Source organism: Eptatretus burgeri, chromosome 2 (assembly GCF_056783735.1).
Source record: "Eptatretus burgeri isolate ZD-2024b chromosome 2, Ebu_testis_v1, whole genome shotgun sequence".
NCBI lineage: Eukaryota > Metazoa > Chordata > Myxini > Myxiniformes > Myxinidae > Eptatretus > Eptatretus burgeri.
The window spans coordinates 34,567,472-34,592,801 of record NC_140962.1 but is presented as its reverse complement, the minus strand read 5'-3'; the positions used below and the strand labels follow the sequence as shown (position 1 = coordinate 34,592,801).

At 41.9% G+C, this 25,330-nt stretch overlaps 1 protein-coding gene across 7 annotated transcripts in view; it reads right to left on the bottom strand.

Annotated features, from left to right (window-relative positions):
* LOC147031777 (ras-related protein M-Ras-like) overlaps positions 1–25,330 on the bottom strand; it is a 787,730-nt gene that overhangs the window by 102,358 nt on the left and 660,042 nt on the right. For all 7 annotated transcript variants that reach the window (XM_085867509.1, XM_085867520.1, XM_085867522.1 and 4 more), the window contains 3 exons: positions 15,610–15,763; positions 13,143–13,242; positions 12,493–12,572 (listed from right to left, as the gene is read on the bottom strand). In XM_085867509.1, the coding sequence (XP_085723635.1) occupies positions 12,493–12,572; positions 13,143–13,242; positions 15,610–15,763 (334 nt within the window). The remainder of the gene's footprint in view (positions 1–12,492; positions 12,573–13,142; positions 13,243–15,609; positions 15,764–25,330) is intronic.

Genomic DNA, 25,330 nt, shown 5'->3' with positions numbered 1-25,330 from the left:
TCAAAATCGAACAACTGCAAGGGGATCAAAAACCCCCGACAAACACACACACGGACAGAACGACACCACGACCAACAAATAAGGGTAGATCAATAGATCAAAACAAAAAAAATTTTCATCGAAAAAAAATTTTTTTTAGACTCGATCGACGACCCAACAGACAGACTAGCCGGTAGGCGGACATGGGTAGTCGATAAAGTCGAATTTAGTCGTTTTTCAGCCGTTACTAGCCATCAAAAGCGTCCAGAGCAACGGTTCTTTCTCACACATAACTTGGACATACCATGAACCTACCATACCAGTTTCATGTATATCTGACTCATAGTCTCTGAGATATAACGAACTTCGTTTTTTTATTGTTTTCGACCAGGGTTGGTTGAAAGTCTATCTTCTCCGACAGTTTTCATAGGATCCGGCTGGAAATTTTTGACAATATGGCTTAATGTACTGCCCACAGTCGCTCGTGAGCCGATTTTTGATTTTAGAAAAAATAAATTTTTGAGATTTTTTTGAAAACTTCAAAGGTCCGTTGCTAGACAACAGATGGGTCCATAGCAACGGTTCTCATTTGCACACAACTAGGTCATGGTATGAACCTACCAACCAAGTTTCATAGAAATCGCCATTGTATTAACGGAGCACTGGACCGAACAGACATACATACAGACAAGCCGGTAGGCGGACATGGGTAGTCGACTACCCAATAGAAACTGACGCGATGGGCCCGTTCGATGGGGAATTACCTGAGGATTAAGCTCAAGAAAATTCATGATTCTAGCTTCAAGGGTTAATGCTGCAGATTGTTTTTTCGTTAAAATACCCTCACATTTGAGGTTTTTCGGCCATTGCTATACAACGAAGGGGTCCATATCAACGGTTCTCTCACACATAAATCAGACATACCATGAACCTACCATACCAGTTTCATGTATATCTGACTCATAGTCTCTGAGATATAACTAACTTCGTTTTTTTATTGTTTTCAACCAGGGTTCATTCAAAGTTTATCTTCTCCGACAGTTTTCATAGGATCCGGCTGGAAATGTTTGACAATATGGCTGAATGTACTGCCCACAATCGCTCGGGGCCCGATTATTGATTTTTGAAAAAATTAATTTTTTACGATTTTTCAAAAATTTCAAAGTCCGTTGCTTGGCAACGGTGGTGTCCAGAGCAACGGTTCTCATTTGCACACAACTCGGTCATGGTATGAACCTTCCAACCAAGTTTCATTGAAATCGCCATTGTATTAACTGAAATCGCCATTTTAAATACTGATAAGGGTAGAACAAATCTCAATTTTTTTTTTTTTTTGACAAGATCGACTTCCCAACAGACAGACAGACAAGCCGGTCGACGGACATATCGACGGAAATACTGATAAGGGTAGACCAGATCGACGACCCAGACAGACAAACATATTGACGGAAATAATAATAATAATGGTAGACCAGATCGACTACCCAACAAACATATTGACGGAAATAATGATAATAAGGGTAGACTAGATTGACTACCCAATAGACAGACAAACATATCAACGGAAATACTGATAAAAAGGGTAGACTCGATAGACTACCCAACAGACAGAAAGACACACACCAATAACGATTATAGTGGTCACTTACTTTTTCGTGAACCAATATATATATATATATATATATATATATATATATATATATATATATATATATATATATATATATATATATATATATATATATATATATATATATATATATATATATATATATATATATACATATCATATATAGCCAAACCCACGCTTTGCGCGAAGTTTCGAAAGTGAGGGTTTGTTAGGACGTCAATATATCCAGTGTTCACAATGCGATTTATCGAATTTCTTTATATACAATGTTTCTTGTTACATTTTTTGTGTCAAATTTGTCAGGTCCTGAACGCCGCGATCCGGAGGGATCTCCGTCGAGCGCAGCTGACGCCGCGATCCGGAGGGATCTCCGTCGAGCGCAGCTGACGCCGCGATCCGGAGGGATCTCCGTCGAGCGCAGCTGACGCCGCGATCCGGAGGGATCTCCGTCGAGCGCAGCTGACGCCGCGATCCGGAGGGATCTCCGTCGAGCGCAGCTGACGCCGCGATCCGGAGGGATCTCCGTCGAGCGCAGCTGACGCCGCGATCCGGAGGGATCTCCGTCGAGCGCAGCTGACGCCGCGATCCGGAGGGATCTCCGTCGAGCGCAGCTGACGCCGCGATCCGGAGGGATCTCCGTCGAGCGCAGCTGACGCCGCGATCCGGAGGGATCTCCGTCGAGCGCAGCTGACGCCGCGATCCGGAGGGATCTCCGTCGAGCGCAGCTGACGCCGCGATCCGGAGGGATCTCCGTCGAGCGCAGCTGACGCCGCGATCCGGAGGGATCTCCGTCGAGCGCAGCTGACGCCGCGATCCGGAGGGATCTCCGTCGAGCGCAGCTGACGCCGCGATCCGGAGAGATCTCCGTTGAGCGCAGCCTCGGGTCTGCGCGGGTTCCGAACTGGCATAACAGTAAATGAGGAAAGTCGAATGCGGTTTGTTGGAGGAGCATAGGGGCTTATAGGCCGGATAAGTGCTGTGCAACTTCAATAAACCGTATATTCGAGAATCCTCAGATGACACCTCAATTCTTGGCCGGGATTGGTGAGGGTGTTCATCACAGCTGGCACCCCAGATGGGACACCCACGCCTCCGAAGACACTGGAGGCTGATGCCTTATCCATTAGGCCTAATATAGCCCCTATGCTCCTCCAACAAACCGCATTCGACTTTCCTCATTTTCCGTTACCAGTTCGGAATCCGCGCAGACCCTGAGGCTGTGCTCAACGGAGATCCCTCCGGATTGCGGCGTCAGCTGTGCTCGACGGAGATCCCTCCGCATCGCGGCGTCAGCTGTGCTCGACGGAGATCCCTCCGCATCGTGGCGTCAGCTGCAGCATCACCACCTTCTGAGGTAGTCAGCATGTGCAGAAGTGGGTTTTACATTGCAGATGCTGTTTTCTTGGAGTGGCATTATGCCTCTCAGCAGTGACGGTCTGTCGAAGACAGACATAATGACGACAGCGAATGGCCGATGATGTCATGACGTCATTACGCCTCTCAGCGGTGACGTCACACGTCGCCATGCAAACGAATGTAAAAATTAGAAAAATCTCCAAAAATTCCCAAACCTGTCCGTCTGGCACTATCTCACATAGCCCATGCTGTTAATTAGACCACAGACCACCCGCATGCCGAAAGTGGCGACAATCCGTCTGGCAGTTTCGGAGGAGAAACGTCAAATTACGCGCAGATGTCAACAGAAATAATATATAGGATATATATATATATATATATATATATATATATATATATATATATATATATATATATATATATATATATATACACATATACATGTAACACACATACATATATATATATATATATATATATATATATATATATATATATATATATATATATATATATATATGTAACACATACATATAGACATATACATGTAACACACATACATATATATATATATATATATATATATATATATATATATATATATATATATGTAACACATACATATACACATATACATGTAACACATACATATACATGTAACACACATGTATATATATATATATATATATATATATATATATATATATATATATATATATATATATATATATATATATATATATATATATATATGGACCAGTGTACTGGGCCGATGTATACACCGGTTAAAATAGGTGTACCATATCCCTATGTCGAAGAGGCGACCAGGGTTGCGTTAGGAAGGGCATCCGGCGTAAAAAAAAAAACGTGCCAAATCACTTTGCGGATCATACGGATGATCCGCTGTGGCGACCCCTTACGGGAGCAGCCGAAGAAGAAGAAGATATATATATATATATATATATATATATATATATATATATATATATATATATATATATATATATATATATATATATATATATATATATATATATATAACCGTTTTTACAGCCATTTTTCGCTGCTGTGCAGGGGTTTGGCTTTTTCTTGAGGCAATGTTTTATGGCCGGATGCCCTTCCTGACGCCAACCCTGGTCGCCTCTGACGACACACAGGGATATGGTACACCTATTCTAACCGGGGCATACACCGGGACCAGTACACTGGCACTCATTTCGCCGACCTCGGAAGGATGACAGGCTGAGTCAACCCCCTGGTGTTAATTCAGCAGCCAACGGGGCTTGAACTCAGGACCCTGGGATCCCAAGCCGCCACCCTAACTACGAAGCCAACACCAGGCATATATATATATATATATATATATATATATATATATATATATATATATATATATATATATATATATATATATATATATATGTACACATATACATGTAACACATACAATATATATATATATATATATATATATATATATATATATATATATATATATATATATATATACATACATATACTGTATATATATATATAACCGGGCGTAGTGGCGTGCGCCTGTAATCTGGCTACTCGGAGGCTTGGGTTGGAGGATTGCTTGAGGACGGGTGCTCTGCGCTGGGCCGCGCTATGAGAGGGTGTAGGGCAGCCCGGAATCATGGCAAAACCCAATCCTTATCCCTGTGTCGTAAGAGGCGACCAGGGTTGCGTCAGGAAGGGCATCCAGCGTAAAACCTATGCCAAATCAGTATGCGGATCATAACGGATGATCCACTGTGGCGACCCCTAACGGGAGCAGCCGAAAGACGAACAACAACATATATATATATATATATTTACATATATGTACACATATACATGTAACACATACATATATATATATATATATATATATATATATATATATATATATATATATATTTATTGGAAATAAAATTGCACAGGGTTAAATTAGGACTCCTGGATGGCCACTCCACTGGTTCTCGTTGCCCACCATCATCTGTGTGGAGAGTAGGTATCCAACCCAATTATGAACTTCAATCAGAAGTGTGGAGGGGTACCATCTTGGATAAAAAATCATTTCATCTGTGTTGACCCATTGTTGGATTTTTGGAGGAAGAAGGTTTTGAGGCCTTTCCAAGTATCTCTGTCCATTGATTGTATCGCGGAGGATGTGAGGTCCAAGGAGGTGGGTCGAAGTCATTCCACACCAAACAAGCAGTTCTGACCCACTTTGGCGATGTTCACCTTTCTTTTCTGGATCATTCCCTGACCAGTAATGGTAGTTGTGCCTGTTGACAAAACCACCAACATGGAAAATAGCCTCGTCAGACCAGACAATGTTGTGTAACACACTTGAACAGTCTTCAATCCACTGAAGGAAATGTTCACAAAATCCCATTCTCTTGTCACAATCATCTGCTGGATATAATGAGGTTTGTACGGTTGCCATCCTAAGCCCTTCAAAATTGCTTGAAATGCACAATAACAGATTCCACTGTCCCTCACCGCTTGTTGCCTCATCGACGTTTTTGGGCTCCTTGTGAACACATCTCGAAACTGGTCAATGTTTCCTGGTGATCTCGCTGTGGTATGTCTTCCTGATCAAATTAAGTTATTGACTGAACCAGTTGTTTTAAGCTTTTGGTGACAGTTTTTAATCGTTTTTGGATCCAAAGTGGCATGTCTTCTCATCTTTTGCCACCACCATCTTTGAACTGCAATTACAGACTACCAAACCTCATACCGTGTAGCAATTCATGTTCTTTGAGCAACAGTTAATCTCTCAGCCATCATAGATCAATCTGAAAGCAAAAAAAAAAAAAAAAAAAATTCTATTAACAGTAATAAACAAACTTCCAAAAAAAGAAAGAAAGGAAAAATGCTCTTCCTATAATAACAACAGAATATTGATTTCTTTACTTAAAATAGGGACTTCATTTTTGATCAGCATGTATATATAATTTGAGAAGTATCTTTGTTTGTGTGTTTGTTTGTCTGATTTATATGCATTCCTAAACCGCTGGATGGAATGAATTAAAAACTGGTGGTTGTACTCTGTGTGTCCACAAAAAGGTTTAAGGGCATAAAAAAGGGAATTTTCTCGTCTGCAATTTTTTGGAAAAAATATTGGGCCCTTAGAATTTCTCAAAGAAATGCACACTTAAAGCTATTAGTTTTAATTGTCAACCAACAGCTTCACACATCTGCATTTCCTATCCACCAAAATGTGGGGAAAATAAATTCATTACTAGATGAAGTTCTTCTCCTCCTCCCCTCCTTCACCACCATATGGGGTGAGGGTGAATCGTACAAAGCTGCTGCTGCCACACCTTTTGTACAATACTCCTCCACTGCCTTCTGCCCTCTTTCCCAAGCCAATTCTCTCTCCACACTCCTGCTTACTTACCCCCACCTTACTGACATCCCTCCTCACACAATCTTCCAATCTCAGCCGAGGTCTACCTCTTTTCCTTTCACCTTGCTCCCTCTACCAGTTTGGTTTCTTTGCCATTCTCTCTTCCTCCATCAGTTCCAGATACCAAGCCAACCTCAGCCAGCTCTTTACGAATGCCCCTTTCAAGCTCATCCTCACATCGATGACCTCCCTCAGTTCATCTATCCTTCTTCCTTCCACCCTCTTCACTCCCGCAATCCTCCTGGCCAAGCTATTTTCACAGACCTGCAGCCTCTGTTGTTGCTTCTCTGTCAGTGCCACTGCTGACATTACACAAGACCACAGAACTTTCCCTTTCAATTTCCTTCATATTTTCCTGTCCACCATGTATGAGTCCCTCCACATTCCTCCATATAGGTGCACCCACCTGTATCCTCCTCTACACCTCTGCCTCCCAACTACCATCCTGGTTACTGTTCCACCTTCTCAAATCTGCTTTCCAGCCAGATCTTCATCCCCTCTAAAATGTTCAATTCCTTTGCTGTCTGACCCATATTACCTCAATATTCTCCAGGCTCATCCTATTAAAACATTTATATACGCTTTATAATGTTGCTATGTATAGCCATGCTAACACAGTGAGAAATGTCAGCCACTTGATCCAGAATGAACAGAAAATTCCAAGACTGAGCTGCGGCTAGGTAGTGGATCGTATGATGTAATGAAAGTCAAACAAGGAGAGAACTCGTAAGGGTTTACATGCAGTCTTTCATTTTTGTTCAAAATAAGACCACGTCTTCATCTGAAAAGGATTACAAATCCTCATTGGAGATAAATATTTTCAATGTTCAGGGATATTAAAATTTGGGTTCCAGAGATCACATAATGCGAGGAAATTATCAGAAGCATTTACAGACTCCCACAATCTACAGACTCCATGTTACACCACAATAAATAAACCAAGAACAAACAAATGGACACGAATAGACACGAGACATTTAATAATGTATGAACCTCAAGACTTCTAGTTTCTGGTGGTGGTAACTTTTGTTCTCTTCTCAGATTGACCTGCTTCCAAAGCTAATTAAACTGTTCCAGATTTGTCTCTGCTGCCGTCAATTGTTGTTTGTAAGGTGTGCTCATTATCGTGTCTTTTGCGTGTATGTTTAGTTACTTTGATCTTGTATGTCTGCCTTGGCTGGTTCGGCCTACCTATTTTTCCCAGAACTCGCAAACCAATTTGTCGTTTTCTCCTCATCTGTATTCCCACCCTCACTCTCACTCCTTCCTGATACCCTCTATAAAAAACAAAATATGTCTTTTTACCCCATGTTTTGATGGTTCGTTTCATTCTTGGTTAGCCATGGATTTGGCACGTCTGCTTACTCAGACTCCTTGTTTACCCTTTTCACTCGACCTCAAAAATCTACTCCCACTCGCCCTCTTCTTTCTTCTCATAACTACCAATAAAGTTTTCTTAATCATTATTCATTATCACTCATGAAGAGCTTATTCTTTGTCATTCAGTCCCAAAACTATTTATTTTGTTCTTCTTCCTCCCATCAGTCTGTCAATTCAAATATTTTGAATCAAACTTTTATGTTTAATCTTCATAAGGTCCCATTTCCTTTCTCCCATAATGCCTCCCTTCCTTTGTTTAATCCTTTGATCAGTTGCAAACGCACACCCTGTCTCCCACTATGTTCATACATCGCTGTCTTTCTTTGTGCCCTTAATCATCTTTCCCACCATGCCTGATGTCAGTCTTCATCTTTCTGACCTTGGAATTCTCAAAACAAACTCATTTTGTAATGAGTGCATGTGGGATTATAGTGGTAACCCCTTGACACCATCACCCCTCACCACATTTTCATGCATGCCTGGGGTCCCCAAATCCCCCCACCCCTGACCCCACCTCACGTTCCCTTTAACACATCCTCTCACCCGATATCTGCATACAAGGGCGACGCAGAAAGATATGCGGCAAACAAATGGGATTCCATCCGCGGATCCCTCCCCAGTCCCGAGGAAAAGCTGCATGGGGTTTGTGACCTCTTCAAGGACCCCCAGCCAATTCTGCGAATATGATCCCACCTGATAACAGGGGTCCACCAAGAGGTCCTGAGGCCTCCGCACCAATCTGACAGATCTGTCAATCCAAGCTGTTACTCCCAAATATGACATTATGTGCTCAACAGAATCCTTCCTTCAACAGGATGTCCTCAATTCCTCTTCATCTCTCCCAGACTATTATCTTCTCCGGTTTGACAGGCCCGAATGCCATCCCAGTGCGGGCGTTGTAGTTGACATGAAGACCTCCATTTCTCACTATTCATGTGCTAACCTCATTCCTCCAAAGCCCCAGGAATTCTTTTGGCTGTGCTTTCCTCTCCACAACCACCCATTGTTTGTATGTTTGCTATATAGTCCTCCTGATGGTGACTTCCAATAAAACTTTCCCTTCCAATATGGACCAATTTATATTTATCCACCCAAAATGTCTTTTCCTCGTATGTGTTGATTTCAATTTTCACCATGCCAATTGGGTGGAAGGGGGGGGGGGAGGGGGGTGTGGAGAGTTGTTACCTTTTCTACCAGCCATGGCACTGCAGCAAAGGACTTCTGTAACCCCACAGGCCTTAACCCGTATGTGAACTTTTCAACCTGGATTTCTGCCAATAACAAATACTTCCTTCAAGGCCTTGTTATGACCAACTTTCCTGCAAACTTACCCTGTTCCTCAACTGCTCCAATTGGTTCATCTGATCAAGTTATTGTGAGAGTAAACATCTCTGACTGTTCCTTGGCTTCGAATCAAAAGGTTCAATTGTGAGATAGAAGCTTTTGATTTGAAGGTCAGAGCCGTCTCAGCACAGTGGAGTTGGGCCATTTACTCCAGTCCATTGGCAGGGACTGCAACCTGTCCTTTCTGTTAAGAATTGCTCTTTATATACCATCCTCAATATTAATGCTGCCTGGGAATTGTTCTTTGAAAAGCTGCTATTTCTCATGCACATATTTATCCCATCCCATCTGCAGTTATCATACTCATCTTCTGTCCCTTGCTCAACTGAATCCTGCAGTGAGGCAGTCGCCTTCAAACAACTTGCTTTTCTTCATGGAAGGCAAATCCAACTGAAGACAACCTCAGATCATTCCACAAATCCCACAACACATGCATCTCTACTCTACGGAAAGCCAGAAAAGAACATCTGGCAAACCTCAAGGCTGAACACTCGAACCTGTCAGATTCCACAAAGATCTGGTGGTGCCTTTCAAGTCTCTCTCTAATGTGTGCTACCCCTGCATCCCTTCCCCGACTTCAAATGGCACCGCAGCAGACTGCTCATGAGAAGGCCGAATGTCTCAATCCTGTGTTTGCTTCAAAATCACACTCCCTGTACATTTCCACACACTCACACCCAACTGCTCTTGGACACTGTCTTTCTCAACTGAGAAAGTGGACAAGTTTCTGGCAACTCTGGACTCTGATGCTGTGATGAGTTCGAACGGAATCGAAGCACGTTTCCTAAAAACGTGCTCTGCCTCTTTTGCATATCCCCTTTCTGCTGTTCACCCTATAATTTGCCACAAGTCACCTTCCATCTGGAAGTCAGCAAATATCATTGAGCTACACAAAAATTGTGTAAAAGCATTTCCTATTAATGACGACAGGCCTATTACCTTACTTCCAATTATAAGAAAAGTCATGGAATCTATCATTGCAGTCCATATCAAATCTTTTATTTTCTCCCACGGCCTGATCTGATATCATCAGCTCGATTTCTGACCTGATAACTCAACCCAGGACATGCTGCTTCTGTTCTCCCCACAATGGATAGAGGCCCTCAATCTCAAGCAAGAGACAAGTGCCGTCGATCTAGACAAACAGTACCTTGAGCCATTTGACACAGTCTGGCATCCCACTTCAAAACTCTCTACCTATGACATCTACAAGGATGCCTCCTCTCATGACTTGCTGACTTCCTCCACTCCCGGTCAGTGCATGGCTCTAAACAGGATCCTTTCTTCCTGGGACCAACACAGCTACTTCTGTTCTCCCAACAATGGATGGAGGCCCTCAATATCAGACATGAGATCAGGGTCGTCTCTGGACACGTCGTGTTTTCGATACAGTCTGGCATCCTGCCTTGCTCTCCACTGTCCCTGCCTATGGTATCTAAGGGCAACTCCTATGATACCTTACAGACTTCCTCTACTTTCCTGGTCAACATCTTGCTTTCAATGAAATCCTTTCATCTCTTCTCTCTATCAAGGCTGGAATGCCTGAAGGCATTGTCTTGGGCCCAGTCCTGTTCTTCATCAACGATCTTTCTGAATCACTGGACAACTCTCCTGATCTTTTTGCAAACGACTTCACCCTTTGCCCTTGCATCTCCTCTTTCTGATAGATTAGGCAGCAGTTTCTTCCCCCTACCAGATCTTGATAGAATCAAGAGTTGGACCAACACTTCAAATATCTTTCAACCCTGACAAATCTCACCCACTCGCTCTGTGTATAATCGTGTGTTTTCTCCTTTCTCCTTCCACCCCCTTTTTCATTATAAGTTGTATTGCTGTTTGGTCTTACAATGTGATCCTCAAGCAGAATTTATTTTTCATGAGATATAATGCAAATAGTGATTGAAGAAAAAAAAAAAAAAACTTGAAAGGTACAGATGAGAGAGCATAGAAATATGCACTTTCAAATATAGTCGGACAACTATATCCTTCAGCATTTCTTAAGCCGAATGTACAACTGACTGTGGGGTGTGATGGCAACCAATGAATGATAAGGCATTCCACAAAAACCAAGGATAAATGTACTTTAACCTCATGAGAGGTGTTTATCTAACCTGGAATCACAAGTTGATCATGAACAGAGGTTGCCGAGCAGCAAATTAAAAATTCCGGCTTATCCACAAGCCTACGATATTTAATGATTTCTTAAAGCTATGTGGAAATCTATCACCAAATCAGGTTTTGAGACATTATTCTTTCAATTACCCTTGAAATATAAAAATCTCTTTTTTGAGACAATAATTTTGCAGTAAATACAAGACGTCTTTTTAAAAAAAATTTCATATCCTTCAGTTGAGTCCTCGCCCCCACCCTTCATGAGAAAATAAATTTTTGACCACACTTTATATAAAACTATATTAAGTCACATTATTTGCTTGGTGTTGGCTTAGCGGTTAAGGTGGCTGGCTTGGGATCTCAGCGTCCAAAGTTTGAACCCCTGTCTGCCATTGAATCAACACCAGGTGGGGTTGACTCAACCTGTCATCCTTCTGAGGTCGGTGAAACAAGTACCAGTGTACTGGGGTAATAACCAATCGGGGTAAGCTGCGTCGGCGTGGCGACCCATCCAGGACTGTACACCTAGCCAATGAAACTGCCTCGGTAGTCCTATGCACCTTTACAGCATGAAAGGAATGGTATTATTGTTATCAAGTCACATTATTTGATGTTGACAGGGCTTCTATAATCTACAGTGAAAGGGGTTTGCCAAAATTTTTACTGCACAGACCACTTTCAAACACAAAACAGCACTCTTTAATGAAGCATCCTCCATGAATTACATCTGCAAATGTGGCATACTTCTGACTGTCCCATTCCCCACATGTGTTACTTATGCCCCTTCCTTCTTTCTCTTTATTCACATATTCTACACACCTCATTTCTTCACTCCTTCCACACTTCCCAACCCTCCTTTCTCTGTCTTCCCACTTTTTATTAATCCTCTCAATTTAGTGTCCCACCTGCCACCAACTCTTGACACATAGCTACCACCTAGTGGCCATGAGTGAGTTGAGCACAAATTACACCATCTCTACAAGCATTAAAAAAGCTAAACAGGATGGCAGTTTACATCGGGGGTGGGGTGAGATGAGGGTTTGTTTAAGGGTCTTGTTCAGTGAATATTGGATTTCTCTTGACAATGTCATAGCAATTTTACTCATAAAAGGATGAAATGCTTTGGAAAGTTGTTTTTTTTTAAGTCACAATGCCAATTTCATAGAGCTTAAAAGCAAGTGACAACCAATAAACAAACAGGAAACAATAGAAAAGGAAGAGGAGAACTCTGGAACTAAGCACAGTGGAGAAGATCAGCTGCCAACATCCATACCTGATGACACGCACCAAATCATGAAAGGCTTTATCAACATTGAGAGGGGGGTCTTTGGCACTGGTCTCAATGTAGGGAATCTGCAAAACAGATTGAAAGCATGAAGCAGTCACATATTGAACTCTGGCTCGTCATTCAGGTTTTTCTTTCATCATCCATGATCATATAGTTTCTCGAGCATCGTTCCGTCTCAAGGTTCCCAACAGTCACTCTGTTATGGGGTGCTGCAAGATAGGCCAGGAATTTGGAATTGGTCCAGCGTACAAGCACACATTCGTCTACTTTTCTAAAGGCTCTAGATCATTGTTAACGTCAACCAGCGAAAGCTTGGAGATGGGACTCCCGGCTTCATGTCCTCCCGAAGGACAGCACACTCAATGATGCAATGCCCTGTCTGAGCATCACCATGATGGTAGTTTATGGTTGGGTCAAGAATAAAACCAAAGTAGCTGAAAGGCGAATTGATAAGTCTCTTTCACTTCCTCTCAGCTACCATCACCTTCATTTACTTAGGTTGGAGTCATGTCCAGGCTCATGTCAGACTGCATGAACCATAACAAATGATGCGCTGGTCACTAAACCAGCCAGAAAATATTACATTATACGGGCAGTTGAAGCATGAGAATGCCAAATAGATTGAAAGCATGAACCTTGTGCTTGGTGGCCATCTCCCGTCCCTGCTCTGCAGAGATCTTGCGCTGATGGAGAAGGTCCACCTTGTTTGCCACCAGCACCATTGGAAACGAGTCCCTGCAATCAAAAAGTGCAGTGAAGTGAAGAAGTCTTCTGGACAGTGACATGTGCCCTGGAACTTGATGTACAAAGTAACCTATTACTTTCAACAAGTCCAAAGTATTATCTCCCCTACATTGTAATTATGCAGTGTGCACTTGAAGTTGTGCAAACTTGTTAAAAGAGGGAGAGGAAAAAAAAAAAAAAAGAAGCTCAACATGTATGGACTACATTGGTAGTCTGTACTTAAAAGGTGTGATTCATTACATAGGTAGGGGATATGGGACAGGTAGGTACTAAAATACAAAATTAAAATCTATTAAAACAAGATAATGATGAGGAAGAAAGAAGGATATGGGAGCGTGCAACAAAGAAGTGGTGAGAAAATAAAATGGGAGGGTTGGAGAAGAGATGAGAAAAGAGAAAGGACTTCGATAGGACAGCCAGCTCTTTTGTTCCCATTTGGAGGGTGGCATGCTTCTCAATGGAACTCCGAGGGAAATACATCATCAGCAAAGGGCAACAGTGGGCAGAAGCATGGACTTCAGGATCGTGATATCCGTACATTAATTCAAAGTGCAAAGCAAAGCAAGCGTGCAACTGCAGATCAATTGACTATAAATTTCAACCTGTGGCACGAGCAGCCAGTTTCATCAAAAATGGACCGCTGAGGACTCCACAGAGCGGGATACCATAGTCGGGTTGCAGTGCACAAACTGCTCATTACACCTGGCAATGCACGTTTGCGAGCCCAGTGGTGCAAAGAGCACAGGCAATGGCCCACCGAGCAGTGGAGAAATGTGATACGATTAGATGAATCATCCTTCACCATGTTCTCGACAAATGGATGAGTGAAAGAACTCCACAACTCTGAGTACTTGGTTCTAACAGTGAAGAGTTCTGGTGGTTCTGTAATATTGTGGAGCACATTTTCCTGGAATGGGTTGGGTGTAGTCATTCCCTTCGAAGGCACGGTCAATGCCAATCACTACTTAATGGTACTGAGTGATCATCTTCACCCCGTGTTGCAGCATTTCTTTCCTGCCAGGAGGGGTGTCTTCCAGGATGACAATGTCAACATCCATAGAGCACGTGTGGCCGCGCAAAGGTTTGATGAACAGGATGCTAATGTTATCCACATGTCATGGCCTTCTCAATCATTAGATCTGAACTGAATCGAGAATTTATGGGATATTCTGGAATGACGCCGGAGACAGCATTTTCCAACCTCCATCAAACAGGTGTGAATTGAATCACTTTCTTGTGGAAGAATGGTGTCGCATCCCTCCTGCAGAATTCCAGACGCTGGTGGACTCTCCGCCATGGTGCATAAAGGCCTTGCTGGCTGCACGTGGTGGCCCAATGCCATATTAAGTGACTTTATATTGGTGTTTCCATTTTTTTTTTGTCCACTACCTGTAGTTATAAAGGAAGGTGACTCGATTGAATGGAATATCTTTTTTAGAAAACCCAAATAACCCTATTATTTTGTATTCTGCCTCAACGTCTGGAGTTCTTGAGGTGGAGGAAATAAACAAATCACTTTATGGTTTATACTGAATTGTATTGCATGTTTTCAAACAAAAGGTAATTCGATTTGTCTGCTATGAATATTTCCGTCAAATGTGTGCAAATCCTCAAAGGCACTTCTAAGTAAATGGCTCTTCAAAAAATTAAAAGGGAGATAGAAAAAGGAATTTCATGCCGTTCAACGAAACAACAATCCAAACCAAACTGAAAATGAGTCATTCCACACGTAATATTAAACCAAGAACAATATTTTCACAACTTCGTTTACAACTCTGACTCATGACGCACAATTGAAATTGGTTACTCACATTTCACAAAGTTGCAATTATTTTAGGGTGCACAGCATGGTGAGAATTGCCAATTTCCTTTCTCCACAAACTTGCACACCTTTCCCTCTCCATTTAACAATTCAAACACCTCCTCATTATTTTTTTTCTTTTCTTTGCAGGAGTGAGGTCGTGGAAGAGCAAGGTCGAACCGACAGTGGGACAAACGTCAAGGGAATGAAAGAATGAGAAAAGGAGGAGGAGGGGAGGAAACGCTGAACCTGGCAAATAAGATCAGTGGGTGAAGAAAAGTTAATGGGGGTTATAAAGATCATGGGTCAGAATTACGGTGTAATAATAAAATAAAAAAATCACCCCTTAAAAAGGTATTGCTTTAGAAAAATGTATCACTGTGGTGCGATTTGTGCATTTGGATTCAAACTACAGTACAATGGTGAAAGATGGATTTTGTAGGAAAATGGTAGTCTAGTTCATTTGTGATTCAGGTTTTAACCCCAAAATATATGAGGAAATGGAAAGGATTTGATTGCCTGTCCAAAATACTCAGTGTCATTGGCAAAGAACACACTTGTCTTTCACACGCAGGATGAGTTGGTGAAATTTGTCCACGTGTTCAAAGCTTGTCTTGTCTGTGACTGAGAAGACGATGAGGAAGCCATCACCCGTGCGCATGTACTGCTCACGCATAGCGCTGAACTCCTCTTGACCAGCTGTATCCAGTACTGCCATGAAAACACACAGGCAGGAATGTAGTTAGAGGCAAGCTTGCCACCTGGTAACACAAACTTTAGCCCGTATCAACAAACAACTGCATGTTCAATGAGAAGCAGCATGAGATTCTTGACCTATTTTCTCTGAAATGCATTTTTTTGTTGTTGTTGTTGTTGGTGTTTTTCTGCAAAAGTTAATTTTCAGCTTTGCCAGCATGTGCACGAGCTCACCATTTAAATGTTGCACGAGCAAAATCAAAAGACCACTGTGCAGAGCCATGTTATCCATATGTCATGGCCTTCTCAGTCACCAGGTCTGAACCCGATCGAGCATTTATGGGATATTCTGGAACGATGCCTGAAACAGCATTTCCCACATGCATCAAACTACGCAGTAGATAGCCATGTTCCAGTTTGTTGAGGTTTTAAAGTCAATCTGTACTCAAGGATAATTTGTGGCTTTTCCAGTTGAAAAGTCAGAGCTCATCAAATCCAACGACAAACCCAATCTGTTGGTTTCATTGATAATGGATAACATTGTCTTAGGATAGTCACATAGCAAATGTCTTTCCTATCTCTAATGAGAATGTTTCGTCCAAGTCGACAACAATGAAACAAATAAACATCCCTCCCCCCCTTCCCCTCCACCCTGAGCTCCCCCAACTGTCATGTTCATAATTATTCACATCACAATTACTCAGCAGAGAAACACAATGATAGTCTCTCTGTCATTCATATGGTTCACAATCCCACCCACCCCCAAAAATAGCCGCAAATTATACATTGGTTCAATAGCCTATGAGCGGCGACTCTGACCAAATTTTTCTTTTTTAAAGAAAGCTTGCTTTTGTTAAATTCTTCAAGACCAAATAGGCAGTTTGTTTTCACAAAAGTTTGTTTTCAAAGCAAACATGGTTTAGCTTAAAACACTACAGCCTGACTTGGAAAACACTGCATGGGTCAAACTTGTCTTTACGCAAGAACTTGCTTCCTACAAGTGTGTGAACTCTTGGAAGTCCAACTAATTAATACGAGGCCTGTTAAAAAATTTAAATAAATAAAATATTGATTTAGGGTAGACAGCATTGTCAAAGACATGTCAACCTATTTATTTTTCCATAGATATTGTTACATGGAAAGGGGTGGGGTCCAGAGATTGATAGTGTTAATATAGTATAGACCGTGTGATCAAATATGATAACATTACTCTTGCATTAGATATCTGTAGAGGTACGTTGTAAGGTTAAACGTTCACCAAGGAGGCATTGAATGTAAACCATAAAGCATATTAGAGTAAGATTGTTATGTAAAACCTCCTGCAACAGGTGAGGCCAGGTGGAGGACTTGTGGCATCCAGGACTTTAAAGAGAAACCATCACAAACTGTTTGGCCGGCAGACCGCAGGCCATGGAGGCAAAGTTAGCTGGAGAGCCCTGGAGAGGGGTGGAACACTTTTTTGAGCATCCACCCCACAGGAAGCGATAACCCGAACTACAAAGGCGCCGCCCACACCAGCGGCCAGCCAATGATGGGACCAGTCGGAGGCGAGAAAAGCGGTTCCTGTAAGGGATAAAGGCCGTGTCTACGCAGCAGTACAGAGTTGGAATTTTGGAGAGACATCATCTCTTTCCCCTCTACGTTTTTTTTTGTCGCCCTGATTAGAGGGACCTTCTGGAGAGTCCTGAACGACATCGCCTCTCATCATCATCCCCTCGTATCCTAGCCTCATCGCCATTCTCCACCCAGCGCCACATCAACCTATATGCAACCAAATAGCACAGTGGTCTTTTATAACTCTACCTCAAGCCCTCGAATGTATTCCCCTTCTTTGTACGAGTCCAGTATTTTGACAGCATTAGTTGGTTATTTATATATTTTTGTGCATAAATTTGATTTTTCATGTCTTACCTTCTTTGTTCGTCCGTCTTCTGCACCAGATCTGTCCGAGTACTGTTATCTCGTTATCCCAGTGTCAAAATCGTTTTGTGAATCCACATTATAATTAAAAGAAGCATTTTCCCATGTTTTATCTTCCACGTGTGAATACCGCCAGTCTTGGCTTTCATTTGGGCGAACCTTAGGGAATCGTAAATCGTAATAATGCAGGTCCGAGACCTTCGGCTCAAAATGATCTGTTAACAGACCCCTCTGACACAACAATATACACAGTATATCACAAATTCTTTAGCTGGGTCTGTTCGGTGTTGTATTTATACAGTGCAACGTTAATGCCTGTATTCCTGAGATTTGATACAGAATGTATTTATTGCTAGTTATATATGACTGTAATATTTGTTATGATGAAATATTTATTGTAAAAGTTGATTCATGTGAAACAATAAAAACTTATGTTGGAGTTAGCCTTTAACCCGTGTAGAAAAAACGACAGGGCGTGAGAAATTTCTTGATTACTATTGGCTATAAATTGTCCAGCAAGTATATAAGCGGTTTTCAAATGAAGGGACTTTTGTGAATGTGCTCTCTTCGAGGATGTATAAACGGTAAGGATGTTGGGTTAGGGCGGTAAGAGGTTAGCCAGCCAGTCCCGAGTTGATTTTTGTGTGCTGTACCGCGTCAAGAGTTTTGTGTTTTACTTTTGAAATAAACCCAAGTTTGGAATACATCCACCTGCCAGTGGGGATGGCTTGAGAGGAGAGCCTCAAGGTTTTGTGACAATACAATTAATTTGTAAGAAAATATCCAAACATATTTTTCCATGTAGCACCTCTTAACTGCAGTGGTGCCCAAGAAGCCGTGTGCCACACCAGCACTCGCTGCAAATACCCTAACTAACCGTAATTTTGTCACATCATTGAAATATGTCACATTATCTGTAAAATTCACCATTCCAAATAAGAGGTGCTATTTGGATACAGTCCCTCATAGGAAGGCTTATCCGCTCAATCTTTGGAGAGAAATGCACTTCACACCGGTAACGGCCAGTGATCCCCACACAAAAACCATTTATGGTATTATCATGCATTCTAGCCCAATGGGCTCGGATGTGTTTTTGTACAACTTAGCTTTGGCCTTCGTGCCAAGGTGCAGCATATTTGTTTGACCATGTACCTTGTGTTTGAGGTGAAAGTAAAATTCTTAGCTTTATGTTTCATCTTTCTTTTTTTTTTCAGAAAAAAAAAAAATTAACAAGAGGTCATCTCTCAACAGAGATGATGGCAAATGAGGCTAAAATGTGCCTGTGGATCGATTCCTTTCCCAGAAGGGAGGTTGAGCGTTGTGGGGGCAGGAGGGGGTCGGTGCTGCTGCAAAGAATTCTAAGGCCTGTGAGCTCAATGGTCCTACAGTTAGTAGTGTAGCAGCTGATACTGCACTTAGCAGGGGACAGTTCTGTATCTTTCATAGACATGAACAATGTTTCATGAGATTTCTTTAATAAATGTATTTCTATTTGTACATGCACTTTATCTTTTGCACTTGCACTTGTAATGGATACACAACTATACAGTTTCTGGTATGCTTCGGGCATTTTGCATTTTGCATAGCATTTTGTTCGTTCAACTTTTCGAAAATGGCCCGTGTACTCTTGACGTTTGAGTGGCAAAGAAGGAGAAAGGAAAGAAAGCCGACAATGGCCTTGTTCAACATTGTACGTGGAAAAGGAGTTGGAGGGAATTCACATCAATGTGGGTTGTTATAGATGGTGTCACAAGAGGTGCAATGGTATCACTGGAAATTTGGTAGCAAAAGCTGGGATCGATCACGTGTAAAAGATGTGAGGATCAATCATTTCAAGAAAAAACATGAAGAACAAAAAGAGATGCTCCTAATCTCAGAATTCAATTTGGAAAACATCAAATGTTTCCACAACCTTGGAGACATGATAGAGGCTTCAAAAGGTGTAAGATTGGCTGTGACATCAATAATAAAGTCTGCCTAGAATAAGTGGAGACGGTAACTAGGTGGCATTGTGAAGCACAGCAACATTCCATTATCTGTAAAAGTTAAGAGTTTTTAAAATATGGATCAGACTGGTATTGATGTCTGAAGTGAAACGTGGGCATTGCAGATCGAAGATGTAAAAAGAATCGAAAGAACAGAGAGGAGATTGATACGATGGATGAATGTGTTCTCTCTGAAAGAAAGATGCTGAGCTCAGAAATCAGGAAGAGATTAAAAATCAACACTATACTAGTGAAGAAGAACTTGGCAAGATAAAACTTGGTTGGTATGGTCATGTGATGTGCAACGAAAGTCAAAAGATGAGGCTTTAAATAAAGCAATAAAGCTCATGGTGGAAGGAAGAAAGCCGAGAGGACGTCTTTAAAAAGGTATGGATTCAAACTGTCAAGAAAGTATATGGAATGTTTGGGTTGACATGAAACTGACAAAACGGATATATCCGAATGGAGGAACGCCATAATTTGGCCAACCCCTGAAAAAAAAAAAGGAAAAGAAACCAGTTGAGAACGGTGGTTGTTAGTGGTGGTGTTGTCTTTTTTTTTTAATCGAGCCAATGTAAAATCAGTTTGAGTCATCCAGAGTGGATTATAAAGACCAGTCGGAGGTCTGTTACGAATAATCATGACCTTTAGAAAATTCATCTATCAGTGGGAAAAGTGTGACAGTGTTTGGAAGCTACATGGAAAAGGAGTGATATCTGTGTTGGGTTTCATTGCTGCAAGACTATCCCCCCTTCATGACTGGGGAGAGGGAGGAGGATTACACCTCTTGATATTAACTTTTTGTGAACAATGCTCGGCTGAACACCATTTTATTTGCAAAAGAATTGCAAGTATGAATTCATGAGAACTTAGGATCAGCCGAACATTAACTTGAGTGATTGTTGTAGTTTTTTTCGCATTCACACTTGCCTGATCTATATCATATAAACTAGTGAGAACTCATTTATCTGTTGTTTAATGGAACGTAAAAAAAAAACAACTTAACACGCGCTAACATTTAAAGGAAAAAAAAAACCCGAATTCATTTAACCAGAGTAGCTAAAGCCAACATTTCTTACGATGTATCCACAGTGCGGTTAACTTTATCATTTAGGTTATAGCAGACCAAACTGGCAGAATAAAATTTCACGCAGCTAATAATGGTTATTTCCAAAACCAACATCACATATTCACTTGTCAATATAAATACTTAAGAGTTAAAAACAGAACAATCCTGACAATGAACCAAAGCAAACAAAGAATAAACATGTAGCATCCCTGCATGAAGACCTGGAAAAGTCTCTGGTCAGCTACCAAGAAGTCCTTCAACATAGGGTTTCAAAGTCCCATACCTTCATTGTCTCTAGGGATTGACTGCATGGGTCTTGTTGTCCCTCATACTCTCTCTCCCCCCCCTTCCCCACCCCCCTTTCTACCTCCTACCTCCCCTCTTTCCAATTTACTCTCTGGCCAACCCCTGGAAGAGGTGCGGTCTCTGGAGCTCCTGACCACAACCTATCTTTGGTGGACCAGATTCCCAAACCAGCCTCCAAGGTTGGCCATCACCTTGGAATTATTGGCAGAGAGAAGTCCATTCTAAGTCATGCACAGATCATTGCAGAATAAAAGTTCTTATTTCAAAGTGTTATGGAGTATTGCTTCATACTTTGGGCTGACGCATCTGCTTTCCATCTAGCTACCCTGAAGGCGGTAAAGTCCAAGGTTTTTCAAATCGTTGGCATCTCTCACCAGGAGGCGAGGTCCCAAGGTTTGCTTTTTACAAACCACAGGTAAGCTGATGGAATCTTTGTTTTCCATTACATTTCTTGCCCAACTCAAATCTCTTCCCTCTGTACAACTGTAGGACCTCCACCCCTCCCCAAAACGATACACACACTCTTCCAGGAATTCACACCAAGTTGAGCTTTCAAGGTCCAAGTCTACAGTACCTTCAGAAAAGATTCACACACTTTGACTTGGTCACATTTTGTTGTGTTACGGTCTGAATTGAAAACGGAATGAATTGAGATATTTTTTTTTTGTCACCAATCTACACAAAATACCCCATAACGACAAAGTGGAATTTTCCTTTAAGAATTTTTTTTGCCTGGAGATGGAACAAATTAATTAAAAATGAAAAGCTGAAATGTCTTGCATCAATAAGTATTCAAGCCCTTTGTTATGACACTCCAAATTGAGCTCTGGTGCATCCAATTTCCTTTGGTCATCCTTGAGATGTCTCCACAATTTCATTGGAGTCCACCTGTGGCCAATTCAATTGATTGGACATGATTTAGAAAGAAACACACCTTTCTCTACAAGGTCCCACAGATGACAGTGCATGTCAGAGCAGAAACTCTACCGAGAAGTCCAAGAAACTGTCCGTACAACTCCGGTAGAATTGTGAGGAGGCATAGATCTGGGGAAGGGTATAAAACCATTTCAAGTGTTGAAAGTTCCCAAGAGCACAGGGAGCTCCATCATTAAGAAATGGAAAGAATATTGAACCACCCAGACTCTTCCTAGAGCTTGCCATCTGACCAAACTGAGCAATCGGGTAAGAAGAACCTTGGTAACCAAGAACCCAATGACAACGATGACAGAACCTTGGCTGAGATGTGAGAACCTGCAGGAAGGACAACAATCTCTGCAACACTTCACAGATTTAGGCTTTATGGGAGAGTGGCCAGACGGAAGCCACTCTTGAGAAAAAGGCACATGACAGCACGCCTGGAATTTGCAAAAAGGCACAGGAAAGACTCCGAGAGCATGAGAGAAAAGATTCTGTGGTCTGAGACGAAAATGGAACTCTTTGGCCTGAATGCAAAGCGCTTCATCAGTTGGAAACCAAGCACAGCTCATAACCCATCTAACATCATGCCTACCGTGAAGCATGGTAGTGGCAGCATCACGCTATGGGGATGGTTTTCAGTGACAGGGACTGGGAGACTTCGAAGGATGGAGGGAACAACGAATGGAGCCAAATACAGGCAAATCTTTGAGGAGAACCTCCTTCAGAATGCAAAAGGTCTCAAACTGCGGTGAAGATTTACATTCCAACAGGATAAGGACCCCAAACATAGAGCCAAAGCAACACAAAAATGGCTTCAGAACAACAACATGAAAGTCCTTGAGTGGCCCAGCCAAAGCCCAGACTTGAATCCCATTGAGAATCTGTGGAAAGACTTGAAGATTGCTGTTCACCGACGCTCCCCATCCAACTTGGCAGAGCTTGAGCAAATCTGCAAGGAAGAATGGGAGAAAAATCCCCAAATCCAGATGTGGAAAGCTGAGACAGACATACCCAAGAAGACTAGAAGCTGTAATCACTGCCAAAGGCACTTCTACAAAGTGTTGACTCAGGGGGTTGAATACTTATTGATGCAAGATATTTTAGCTTTTCATTTTCAATAAATTTGTAAAAAATTCTGAAAACATGTTTTCACTTTGTCAAACATGGGGTATTTTGTATAGATTGGTGACAGTGTTTTTTTTTTAATTTAATCAATTTGAAATTCAGGCTGTAACACAGCAAGATGTGACAAAAGTCAAGGGGCATGAATACTTTCTGAAGGCACTGTATAGCCATTGATGCCTTCACACAATCATAGTAAAATACGAGCAAAGGTACCCAGCATTGCTGGGTAACGCTGGGTCCCTCCTCCCATCCCTTCCCAGCCTCCTCCAACCCCCCCCCAATCCATCGGGACTCCCACTCCACCCATCCCCCATCCCTTCCCAGCCTCCTCCAACCCCCCCCCCCAATCCATCGGGACTCCCACTCCACCCGTCCCTCCTCCCACCCCATCCAGATCCCCACCCAATTTATAGCATGATATTTTCATAAGTTATAGAAGAGTTATGACAAAACGAGGTGAATGAGTAGGTGAGGTGACAAGAACAAGCCGATTAGATTTTGGTGCAGATCCATATCCAGATTTGGCCCATCAGTGGGTTACAAAACGTAAACTAATCAGCCTGGCGGAAGTATGTGCTCTACTAAAGGCCCGGTCACACCTTGACGTTTTAGCCAGCAATGGCAACGTATTAAAATGTATGTAAAACGCTGGCTTACGTTGAACTTTTGATGTTTTTTTTAAAGATTCGGACGTATTCATAATGAGTTGGTCTTATGCATAACGTATTAGTAACGGACACAGAACGTTTCGTTGTGTTATAGATAACTTATACCAACGAATGCTGAACCTGTTGTCGGCGTTCACAACCTCTGCCCAACGATAGTCTAACTTATGCGTAGCACTGCACGTATCGCCGACGATGTCGTGATGTAGCCTATTAAAAGGCTGCCGCACAACGATTCAAATCATAACCGCCGCAGAAATGGAAGTGTCAACATCGCAGTCACTCCTTGGCGATCTTGCCAGCATATGCCGACCTCTGAAAAATGCTTCCAAAACGCTGGCACATGTCGAATACGGTGTGGGTAAGTTTGGTATGCGTGAATAGAACGCTAAAGTACGCTATTATACGTCGTAGTAAGTGGAGTACGTCTTGTAATTTTAAACATGTTGAAAATTTTACGACATACTTGCCGTATGACACACGCTCCGCATGCGATGGGAATAAGTTGAACGCACGATATGCGATCGTTGACATACATCGACACACGTTACTTGTAACTTACTCATAAGTCGAAACACGTCAAGGTAATGGTTCGCGTCAATGTTCCAGACTCCCGGTTTTTTTATCTTGCCAAAACGAAGTTTTTGCAAGATATGTTCGTCAGCTTGTATGTTTTTTTTGTTTGTTTGTTTGTTTGTCTGTAATCACGTATAAAAAATTCTGCAGAGCACAGTTATCATTGGAAATTTTTGTAACTTTGCATATCAGAGGCCTATAGAGGTCCCTTTCAGTGCACAAAATTTTGAAGGTCAAGGTCAAAGGTCAAGGTCACTTTGTCGCAAATCAGGGGAGTCGATGAAACCCTTATTTTTTGAGTAATTTTGATCGGATCGTCTTCAAACTTCATGGGAATATAGTTCATGGTCTGGCGCTCAGCTGATTAATTTTTGGTGGCGATTGTCCTTGACCTTCATGGTTAGTGCCTCAAGGTCAAACATATTTGACCCCAAGGTCAAATTTTCAAGTTTTAGAAACATATCGTGAAGTACCTCAAATTGAACACCTCGATGAGTGCTTTCTCGATATGTCAAGCTTGAGACATTATGACGTCATTTGGTGACGTTATGAGGCAAACGCATATTTTTCATGGTTACTCTGTAGAACGATTCTCATCGGAATCTCTCGTCGGCAGATATTCCTCAAGGAGTCACTCCTGGTGGATAGCAGCTCTATTCACCTCAGTGTGACCTTAAAGAAGTCACACGTGGTCACCTTTTGGCAAGATACGGGTCACCCTGCAGGTGACATTGGTTTATTTTTTTTCTTCGGTATGACGGTGTTCAGTTTTTCTAGTGCGGTTATGATTTACATCGTTTTCTAGTGCGGTTATGATTTACATCGTTGAGCGGCAGCCTATTAATTATATTATATTATAACCGCACTAGAAAATCGAAGTGTCAACATCACAATCATGCCGAAGGAAGGAAGAAAAAAAAAAAATAAAATAAAACCAGGAAGTCTGGAACACTGTGTAACGTGTGTCAAGTAGTAAGTAACGTAACGTGTGTAACGTAACGTAACCTTACAAGTAACG